This window comes from Phlebotomus papatasi, chromosome 3, assembly GCF_024763615.1.
Source record: "Phlebotomus papatasi isolate M1 chromosome 3, Ppap_2.1, whole genome shotgun sequence".
Classification (NCBI taxonomy): Eukaryota; Metazoa; Arthropoda; class Insecta; order Diptera; family Psychodidae; genus Phlebotomus; species Phlebotomus papatasi.
This window is the reverse complement of record NC_077224.1, coordinates 44,437,671-44,449,536: the sequence shown is the minus strand read 5'-3', so window position 1 is coordinate 44,449,536 and position 11,866 is coordinate 44,437,671. Positions and strand designations below refer to the sequence as shown.

The following is an 11,866-nucleotide window of genomic DNA, read 5'->3' as shown; positions in this document are numbered from 1 at the left end:
AATATTTTGATGGACAATAAGAAAGCTCCGACCCATCGTGCCTTTGCGTTACAAAAACGAAAAAAAAAGAAAAAGAAAAATCGACTTAAAAAAAAAACAATAATAACAAAAATAACAAAAAATTGTATATAAAAAAGTAATTTAGAAACGAAAATGAAAAAAGGTAGCAACTAGAAGAGAGAAAAAAAAATTAAACTAATCAAAAAAAACCAAGAAATCAATAAAAAAAAAAAAAATAAAAAAAAGAAAACCAATAAAAAAAAGCAGTTCAAAGATAAAAGAGAAAAAAAAACTATGCTGAAATCTACGTTAATTTAAGTAAGTCTTTCTCTGAATTAATGTAAAAAATCTTCTCACGGTCGCTCCTTCTAGCCTTGATCACTCCATTGACCACCCACACGTACTTGTAGCCCTTTTCCTTAGCAGCCTCACGAGTTCTTCTAAGTAGCTGAGCACGAGCCGACGTCAGCCTCTCACTCACGTATATGCCGAATCTTTCATTGCCATCATGCACGAAGAGTCCTCCGTCCCTCCTAAGCCTGTCCCGTTTCCTCAACATGATCCTTGATCTCATACTTTGGCTAACAAATCTGACCACCGTCACTGATTTCCTGATTCCCTGGTCTTTGGTCCTCATTGGAAATTTATTGCTGCTGAGAATATCCTCCTCATTAACATCAATCCCAAGAGATTCCCTCAGTATTTCGACTGCCACAGTGGTATTATTTGTCCCTCTCTTATACTCATCAGGGAGTCCATGTATCTCAATTGAGGAGAGATTTGCCTGTTGCTGCAGTTTCTCCACTTGTTCATCCAGTTTCATTATCGCACAGTCCGACTTCGCCGTTATCTCTTTCAGATGTACATTCTCGTTTTGCAACTGTTCCACAGTGATTTTCAATGCCTTGTTCTCCCTTACCAGGTTTTCAAACGCCCCAAAGAAGTTATCCAGACGACCAAATTTTTCTTCACAAAGGGATCGAAGATCTTTCACATCCCTGCCAAGATCCGCGAAAGGTTCACACATTAAGCGGAGATCATTCATACCCTCGGTTAATGAGGCAAGAGATGGAGAAGGCGGAGTTCCACCGTCTCTCATGAAACTCAGGCGCCGGGATTTACACCCAGAACAATTCCATAGCAGTTTCTCCTCCTGAAGAGTGACAATGTCTTGCTCTCCCACCTTTACACAAATTCCATGGAAATTTGCACTGCATGCATTGCACTTGATCTTGAGAGGCTCATCTCTCGAAACCTTCTTCTTGCACACTCCACAATTCATGATTTAAAAATCAAAAATCCACAAATCAATTAAACACAGATAAATTCAGTGGTGATGTGCACTCAACGAGCGCTCTGACTGAACTCACAACAAATTCACAAATTGTCTCTGATTCTTTAGTACTATAGCTGGTGTATAAAAGGAAACAATAAATTGTTGAAGAGTTTCTTGAATTAGGATGGAAGCTTAACTTTTACCTTTTGAATGAGACAATTAACATAAAATTTAAAGGAAATGTAGTGCATAACCAAGTATTTTGTTCTTCCCGTGACGAATCCATCCGACCCTGCTTTAGTGAAAAGTCTCCAAGTCCCATTAAGGAGTTGGGGGGGGGGGTGCCCAATTTATAATAAAAGTTTCTCTCTTATCCATCCTCAAGTCTTTCCCATTTAGTTTTTCCCATTCATTCTCCTGCATTATCCATATTCACAATTTTTGCGCTTCGTTACTCATTTGTGTCTTTACATTTGTCCTTTTGTATCCTTTTTGAACGAGTTTGTGCTTTTCCTTTTTTTGTCCTGCAAAAGGCAATTATCTAGCAATGGTTGAAAACGAGAAGAAAATAGAGAGCCAAAATACAAAGTGGGTTATGTAGTTGTTATTCCTTTCACATTTTTGGGGTGTCAGTAGGGAAAGATAATTGCCTGTGATAATGGTTTTCCAATATCCTAAATTTTACTTTATCCTAGCACTATAATCATTTTGTGTAGCAAAAGAAGACACTGGTGGTGGATAAAATACTGAATTGCCACCCGTATATTATTTGTTTTATTCCATAGTGTTTTCGCACTTTCTGCAACCCCATTCGTAGTAGCAATAAATGGAGTAATCCTAATCATTATTTTACCCTCAAGTAGATTTTCACACCAGAGAATAGATATCAACAGACTGTAAGTGTTGCAATTACTGAACTTTTTACAATGATCTGCACCAAATGTAATACAATTGAAATCATAAATTCTCATTCTAACTCAAATTTGTACAAATGGATTTAGAAATATAGTATAATATCAGTTTCTGGTTATTTCTATTACTATTGTAATTATAAATCAGCTAAAATTAATGTAAGTTTCTTATGGGGGGAAAAGAGGCAACCATTCCAAGAATTATCTTACTCTTTTGCTGTTTTACGCAGTAATTGTATATTATTGCTAAAAAAAAGCAATAATACCTAATAATACCAATAATACAATATGATTTACTGTTTTTTTTCAGATTTTTTATTCACAGCTGAAAGTCAAGTGGATGTCGTTAAGTATAGAAAGTATGCTTAATTTGATTTCTCCAGAAAAGACAATCATGTTAAACTTTCCTCTCAATTCCACTTTCACTTAATCTTCACTAAGATCCTTAATTTTTCTGTAATGGCTAGAGTCTCGAAAGCCCTAAGGATTGTCTTGCTCATGGGTGTCATTCAGTTGTCCACTGATAAGGGCTTTGTCTGTGGCTCAAGGACATTTTTATCTTGACATCCAAATACGCCGCATATGCTTGCCCATAGGCTTAATGGCATTTATAGTAAAATCGTACAACTGTGTCAAATCGTTGCAAAATAATCGCTGAATTTTCTTTCATGTGCTTGACGTTTGCAATATTCAAAGTTACATTTTGCATTGTTTTTGGCACCGAGGCATGCATGAAATGCTTGGGAAAGCTTTTCTGTGAGGTTAGTGATAAAAATCATTGGATTTTTCCACATTATGGCTTGTGGGCACGGTCAGTGTGAAAAAAAACGTCCCCAGAGAAGAGCATGAGAATGAAAACTATAGAAAAGTTCCAACTCTCTACTGTACGTCTGAGAATGGAGGGAACGGTAAGAGACATTGGCATAAGGTTTCACGTAACGATCATGTATTAACGGGCCATCAACCCCTATGGCAAGGATCCGTGCTGAATTTGGTCAACCTTTGAGGTTTAACTTAAAGAAGGACCTATCCTCTTTAGTAGGCTACCTCGTCCTTATTCAAAGTTTTGGAGAGAACGGTAAAAAATATCGACTGACTGTTTTACAAAAAAAAAACATATTTCAAGTACACGTCCAGCCTTTAAGTCAAGGACACAGCTTGTATTTAGTCAGATTTACTATTCTGATATTATATCCTATACTATACTATATACAGAGCTATTAGATTCCAACTCAAATTTCGGGAGAGAACGGTAAGAGATATAAACTTCCGGTTTTGTATAAAGGTCATAATCGGTGGCAGCCAAAATTCCGATAGCCAAAATCCCGAAACCCAAAATCCCGAAAACCAAAATCCCGAATGTTCAAAATCCTCAAAGGGTTGAAATTATATGGAAGAAAATGTTTAGAATAAGTTTCCAAGACACAGAAGATTTACCTTTGCCTCCAGCAAGCGCGGGTGCAAACATGGGAGTAGCTATGACACTTTTAAGAATTTGAGATTTTAGCTTACGGGATTTCGGCCCATTCGGGATTTTGGCTTACGGGATTTTGACGTTCGGGATTTTGACTTTCGGAATTTCGGCCTTCGGGATTTTGACCGGGACCCGTCATAATATGTATTAACCGAAAATCTGCTCCTACTCCAAAAGATATTTCGTATTAGGTAGCTACAAAATTTCCATTAAAAAAGTCTATACGTCTTTTTAAATTTTTCTCATTCTAAATTTAACTGCTACAAAAAAAAAACGGTAATAGACATAGACTTACGGTTTTACATAAAGATCATAATATCAACCGAATATCAACTCCTGTTAAATATTCTGTTAGAATTTAACTTGATTGTTGTCGTTCTTGTTATCTTCATTGAAAAACTTAACCTATTAAGCTATTTTGTCCCTTTTTTACATAGTATGATAGGAGATATCGATTGTCAGATTTGCATAAAGGTTATAAATAGAACACGTCTTGAATTAGGCAGGATGTAGGCGGCCTTAGAACTTAAATTAAAAAAAACTAAACTCTTCCTACTACACTATCTTTATCCTAACTCAAACTTCTTACAAAAATGGTGATCGATATCAGTTAATGGTTCAACATAATGGTCATAATATCAACTCTACCTCATCTCTTAAGAGAAGGAGAAAAATTTGGATTCTTTTGACTATAGACAACCTTCCAATTGTCAAAATTTAATCATCAATGGTGGAAATTAAGTGCTTCATAAAGTGTTAGAACAACTTTTTAGAATAAGTAACTTTATGAGACTCTCATCGAAACTATATATTAAGATTTTCCATTTTGGTACCATGTATATTTTGATGTATATTTGATGTATATTTATTTGTATATTTATATGTATATTTGATGTTTATATTTTGATGGTCATGTATATTTGGGCAAAATCGCCGCGGAGTTCTCTCCGTTCGCCTCGCGATGCAAATATAGTTTGACCATTATTTGTAATATGTAATAATATTATTTGTAATACGCTATGCCTTCTCTTGGCTAATCCTCAGATCTATCAAGGCCCTTACGTCGACTATGACCGGTTTTATACCACCACGTAGGATTGGAGACGAGTGCCATTGAGTAGAGTGAAGGCCTGCTCTTTGGAGAACGTTGCCCCTCACGCAACTTCGTCCGTGATGAAATAATGGATCTTATTGTAGCACCGGAAAATTCTGGTTTTCGTCTAGAGGTAGATTCTGAGAATGTAGCCCAGAGTCTCCACGACCTAGAATTCGACCTCGAAATTATTAATCAAGGCGATCGATGATTAATCTTACTGCTATGTCTATAACATACTCAAAACCTGTAAGCGAGATTTGAAAATTGCCGGTACTATTGAATGTCCCATATACTCTTTAAAACTTTTGATATTGTTTAAGAAAAGTTCACAAAGACTCAGTTTAGAAATTGTAAAATTTAGAAAATTGAGATGGACATTGTTAGTTCACTGAGAAAAAAAAGAGGCTGCGATTAACATTTTTTTCCTCAGAAATTTAACACTTTTTGGGTGTAAAAATATAACAGCATTTTTTAATGTTAATTTTACGCCTTATTAAGAGTAAAATTAACATGAAAAAGGGTACCTTTAACCCCTAATACACCTAAAAAGCATAATATTTACACCGATTTCGGAACAATACTGCAGGGTAAAATTAACATTTCAGGAATGTTATTTTAACTTTTTTGGATTTCTCTCAGTGTTCGAATGTAGTAAATGAACGTTTAGCAAATGAGGCAATGAACTTCAGCTGCCTGAAACTGCACTACTCTCCCCTATCTTGAGACTTTAATTTAGCACTGCTTTACTTTAAAACCTCCTAAGCCATATTTTTAGCATACTATTAATCAGTTTAGTAATAATAACAATAAGAATTACAATTATGTCATTGGCACCAAAAAATACTATAGTCAATGCAAATTGTATTGATTGTAACACTCTGTTGTTGCCAGCAGCACAATTAAAAAATCTTGAATACTATTAGTTGATCTAGTCTTATGACCTGTCGTTTTTTCGGTAAGACTGAGATTATTTTGGAGGTTGGCCACAAATACTGCATCTGGTAACACGAAATGTGGTAATGTAACAAAGTCGCCAGTAACACCGAGTGAGAAGAATCAACAACCCTTAAATCAGTATCATATCATTGTGCTCTTCCCTAGGACACAAATCCACCACCATCCGCCTGGCAGTGGAAGCTAGAGCAGAAATGTGGATTATGCAATAAATTTTGAGCACAACGACTGCGGTAAATGCCTTTCACGTTTAAAATATATGTGTATGTGCAGAATGGGTGACAGAATATCCAAGAATGAATAGCAGTTCCAGATAAATGGAAATAGATATTAAATACGGCATTACACAAATGTACACCAGAAGAGACACAAGAGCCACACACACTTCCTCTCCCACTCCCCTAGAACTGCCCCCCTTGTAGCTCACTCAGGGTCTAGCTTGCCATATGTAATAATACATAATGGGAATTTTGGGGTTACCAGCCATGAAAGGAGGAGGATAGAGATGGTGAATTTTACATAATAATATATAGGATTTAAATTGAAATTTTGTGTTGCATACACATATAGCATTTCGATGGAAAACAAATGTGCTTTCTGGCTTTGAATTTCTCTTTCAAACTCATGCAAAACCCTTAACGTGGTACCCAGGGTGGATTTCCAATTGGGTAGAGCTAGGGTATAGGGAAATTTATTCGATAGGAATGCCATGTGGATGCTGCAAGTTCTCAATGAATCCTACAAATTTCACCACACAAATCAATTGAAATATCTTCTTTCTCCTTTAAGATTTATTTGGTTTTTCTGGCAAAATTTTCTAGTATTGTCAAGCATTGAGATATTAATTACACCCTAGAAATAGTCTTTTATAGCACATATTAAAAAATCTGTAATAAGAAAAATTTTATACGCGGAGGTTGGGTTAAAATTTTTCCAAAATAGCGCTATTTAAGCCCAATTACGTCGGGTAATACTTATAACTTCATCGTACCGAACCATTATTAGGCTTAGAATGAGAATACATATGTCTATGTGATTTTTTCGAAACACAAACAGCATAGTTTTAAAACTTTAATTCGTTCTGTTAATGTCTTAAGAAATACCGCAGATAGAAGATTCATATTTTGAAATTAGTGCCTTAAAATATAATTATTGTAAAAAAAGTTTCTATTAAGGCCGCGCGGTAAGGCCATAACCAAACACATCTATTGACATATATTTACTGAGTAACTATCCAAAACAGCGGTGGCAAAGTGCCCCAGGCTAGTTTTAAAAATAGTTTTAAGAGTTAATAGAATTCGTTTTCGAACTAAAAACAGTAATCGTTTCATAACCAGATCATAACTAGTTCACAACCGATTTTAACCGGTTTATAAATCACTCAAAACATTGCCCAAAATACCTTAGCAGAAATATAATTTGATTTCGGATAAAAAATTATCGATTATGAACCGATGAGAGTTAGTTAAGGTTTGTTAAGAATTCCAAAACCTATCCAAAATGAGCCCAAACATGATATCATTCCATGGTACCATCACTCAAAAAAATTTGTGAGTGAATTCGCTTACATTTGGGATGCGCCAAAAGGACTTCCACTTGGTGTGGTAAATATGTATACAAATCGTAAGCGTTTTTAGCAACATTCTGTAGATTCATTTGGCATCGTTTTGTTAATAAATTTGCTATCAAAATGCACATAAAAATATGAATTTATGGCTTACAATATGTTAGTGATTTTGTACTCAAAGTGTACACAAATTTAGCATTACTTTGAACCAATATTTATATACACTTAGGAAATAAAATTCAATTTTTCATTATAATCGTTTTATTCACTAAATTAAATTTAAATTTACAATTACCTTAGTAACAATAAATATTTGAACCTAAATAACAACAAAAAGTTCCATGGTTGCCTTTGCGTAGGCAATTTTGTCGTCTTTGTTGGGTTGAGGCCGCTAAAGAAGAAGATGGTTAGCAATTATTTAAATTGCCATCTTTCTTTCTCGTGAACTTGTTTTTCTCAAAAGCTCAGCACCGTTGATTAGAACAATTCTTTGAACTCCAAAGTACTTGTAAAGCTCCAAAAAAATAAATTTGTTCCTAAAAAGTAAAAAAATAAGAATTACTAATGTTAAAGAATAAAGAAGAGGTCAATTTTGGTAAAGTACAATTAAATCTAACAAGTATTATCTGACTTGTAAAAGGAGATTTTTTTAAATTCCGTAACTGGTTCTTTCGATTTTTTGTCTAAATCATTTAAAAAGACTGAATTAGTTCAGCAATAAAATCAACTTAGTTAATATTAAATTCACAAACTTTGAGAGCAATAATATTATTTTAAGCATTCGCAAAAGAAAAAACAGGATATCATTTTTACTCTGCATCATTTTGGAGGCCAATTGTTTTAATTAGTCTGTAATAAGGGCAATTGTTTAGCAAAAAAATGGTCAGCAAAAAAATGGTCAGCAAAAAAATGGTCAGTAAAAAAACAATTTTTAAATTTCAAATTATACAATTTTAGTTCATGTGATAAGTAAAATATTGGCCTCAATTATAAGACAAAAAAACAAAATACTTAGTTTCAGGATTTTGGTATTACAAAATCAAAAACTTATGGCTTGGGCACACCTTTTAAATCAGGGAAATTTCAAGAAGTCGAAATTCGAATCTCTTTCTTTCTTACACACTTTGCAAAAGTCTATCTCATTCTTATGTACTCTTCTTCTTCTTTTAAACATCACAACAAATTGAATTTAGCTTAATCGAATTTGGAGTGCGAAAAAAATGAAATAGATATATGGAAAACGCGTGAGAAAGACATGTGAATTTTGATTTCGTGAAATCTTTCTGATCTGAAAGGTGTGCCTTGGCCATTAGGAGCAATATGTCAAATCTATCAAATGTTAATGAAATGTCAAGATATAAACCATATGTCAAACTTCCTGTCTCCCTAAAATAATTCCAAACTTCTCAGAAATGTTTAGAATTATCAAGGTACTAACAGTTTTTTTTTTTTTTAATTAAAATCTTGAAGTTGGAAATATTTGACAGTGTGAAATTTTGAACTTGATCTTGGTCCCAAAATGAAAACCATTGTTGCGGAAATTGATAATAAAAAAGATGTCTTTGAATAAAAGAGATGACTTTGTAATTTTTGATCAATTTTAGGTTTATCACTGAGCAAAATGTAATATTTTACCGATGAAAACTGTTTTTGACTTAAAGTTAAATATATTTTTGCAAAGATTTGGATATTTAACTGATCAAAAAATTTTAATACCTTCGCAATAAGAGTAGGCATCACATTTGGATTTTCCACGAGAATGTTTTCACTGGCAGCGGTTCCAGACGCATCTTCCTCGTGACATATGTTTGATATAATACGGAGTTTTGACTTCTTGAAATGCTGCCGGCAAGATTCTAACTCCCTCTGAATCTAAAATTTTTCGAATCCATCCTCTTCGGTTAGTTGACTGCGTACTGCAAATTATAAGAACATTAAATAAATAAAATCAAGAATAAAAAAAGCGAAAGTAAATTTAAACTTGATAATACAGAACTTAAAGAACTTGAAGAATTTAGGTGAGATTCTTAAAATTTTCTGTCCCCCGATCAGCACCAATTTTTGCTAAAATGTGTTTCACTACTACGAATATATGGGTGGCCAAAAGTAAATTATAAAATAAGAAAGATATTAACTTGCAGTTTTCGTCAAAAGTTATACATCGGTTGAAAATTGCAATTTATTGTATCAAATCAATTAATCTATTCAGCAAAATTATAGAGGGCATTCTGATATACATATCAGTAAAATGATCACATATCATTTTACTGCCAGTGCATTCAAATCCTTGATATTTTAGATTCGATACAAAATTTTAACTATTTTTCTTAAAATTACTGCATTACGTCCTTCCAACTTTAACTTTATATATAATATTTAGTCACATTCCAAGTTGACTCACGTTAAGAATCTCACCTGCAATAAGCTAATCTAGGTTTATCACTATTTTTTTCAGAGAAATAACTGCTTTGGAAAACAAAAATATTAATAACGGAGAAGATAGTAATAATTTTTTTTTTAAATTTGAGATGCCATTGTCTATAAAATACTCTTCCTCAATCCAATTTTGTTGTGAAAATTTCATTGAAAGTTTAGGAACTTCTAACGTGAAACATCATGCACCAAAAAGATTTTTTTCACTTATCTAAGTTGAATATTTTGCTTTTAAATTACTCACCACTATTTTCCAAGTCCTCGTAGCTTAATATGCCACTAAATTTTACATTTATAAAACACTTTTCACTGAGAAATTGCACTTGAATTACTTTTACTGCGCCATTTGCTTTTGCACTGGGGCACAGCCTTCTAGAATATTCCAGTAATGTGAGAAAAATTCTCTCGCACGCGAGAGCCCAAACTGTTTCTCTCTCTCACTTCACTCCTTTCCTGCTGTTTCTCGCGCAGCTTAGCTTTCAGCTCTCACTGAATTTCTCTCACTCTCCCGTTTAGCAGCAAAAAAGTAGCGATTTAGCTTACAAGATTTTCAGGCATTACCAAACGTGAGAATTTTTGTTACACCAAGTGGAAGCTTAAAAGCTAATACGTTCCTGGGCGTCACACTTTTTTTGCAGTGATTGTATATGAACCATTACACTGTAATATATGGACGAATGTATGCCTAGGAAACCTCTAGTTTAACTGTACCAAATTTCGACCACCTTGAAATTTCGGCCACTTCTTATATTCTTCAAATTTCCATGAATTTTCATTTTTTGCATATTCTATAGATTATATATTGAAAAAAATACATAAACTATCGTTTCGACGAACAAGAATATGTGAAAGAGACTTAGGAAGAATTTTGAAAGGGCAAGAAAATCAAGGTGGCCGAAATATTGCACAAAGCTTTGCCTATATTTTTAATAATTTTAAAATGTATTAAGAATGATTTTAGAGAAAATAAAGACGATAAACTATCTACAAGGTTCCAAGCAAAGCTCCCTAAAAAGAAGTGAAAAAAATTCTATTTGTATTGAAAATATTACATTATTATACTTCTTTCAATATTTTTGGCCAATTGTTTTAAAATTAATTGTTATTAAATATGAGATATAGTATCCATTTGAATATTAGAATAGAGCATTATGCTTATTAAAGTTACACTTATTCATCATTCATTAATGTTCTGAATTAGTTATTTTTTCTAGGTAGCTAAAAATACTTAGAGGAGACCGGTGCAGAATTAGCTATAGAATTTAGCTAGCGCCATTGTTCTTTGTGTATAATGCCCAGCGCACAATAACTTTTGTTTTGTAAACATGCTTTGACATTTCAATGAGAGTGAGTGAGATCTAGATCTAGACATCTCGCTCCTTCTCATGGGAAATTTTGAAAACATATTTACAAATAAAAGTTATTGTGCGCTGGGCATAATTTGTAAAAAAATGTTTGTATCAAGTTGATAAATATTTTAATGAATAGAAAGAGAGGTGTTTACTTCGAATAAATAATGGTTCCCTCCGTTTCCTCAATATTCATTTTAGAGCAAACTATAATATTTCACTGTCTAACTCTATCCGTATCTAACCTTCCCCAGTCTCCCCTATAAGACCAAAAGGACTTACTTCACTATGAGAAATGTGGTTTATATATTTCAAAAGGAATATTGAATAAGTGAAACTGCATGGACTTACCTTGAAAAAATAATAAGGGTTTAGCAAATTAATTTTAAAAAACGTCAACTACCTTAAATTGCTCCATCATACCCTATTAGTGACTGCTGCACGAGAAGACGACTTCATGCTCTGAAAGCAAATGCTTTGTGCTTTTGAAAATCGAATAATTTATTATGTTTGACAATTTGCTAAATTGAAAAAAACATTTCTCCTGAATTTCAATCAACAACCATTTGGTGGTACATAGCACATATGGGAAATAGATTAAATATTTGTTTAATTATACTCATCATATTAATTAAATAAATAAATATTGATCATCCATGTGATTGCATCTATTTTGAATATAGACCTTCCCAAATGAATTGAAATTTTATTTAATGTCTGAAACTCTCGTAAATTTGGCAAAAATACATATAATGTGGATTTTGAATCATTTGTAGGTTTAAATTTGCAATTGCACACAAGAGATT

At 33.3% G+C, this 11,866-nt stretch overlaps 1 protein-coding gene and 1 long non-coding RNA gene across 2 annotated transcripts; both read right to left on the bottom strand.

The window, feature by feature from the left end:
* Positions 1-304: 304 nt before the first annotated feature.
* Positions 305-1,282, bottom strand: LOC129806696 (uncharacterized). The gene has a single exon (XM_055855466.1). It carries the CDS (start codon positions 1,280-1,282, stop codon positions 305-307), a length of 978 nt encoding a protein of 325 aa, XP_055711441.1.
* Positions 1,283-7,521: 6,239 nt separating this feature from the next.
* On the bottom strand, positions 7,522-10,105 carry LOC129806683 (uncharacterized). Its single transcript, XR_008752203.1, has 3 exons — positions 9,956-10,105; positions 8,995-9,194; positions 7,522-7,814 (listed from the first exon to the last, which is right to left on the bottom strand). It is a non-coding gene; the product is annotated as an uncharacterized LOC129806683 (long non-coding RNA).
* Between the last annotated feature and the right edge of the window lie 1,761 nt (positions 10,106-11,866).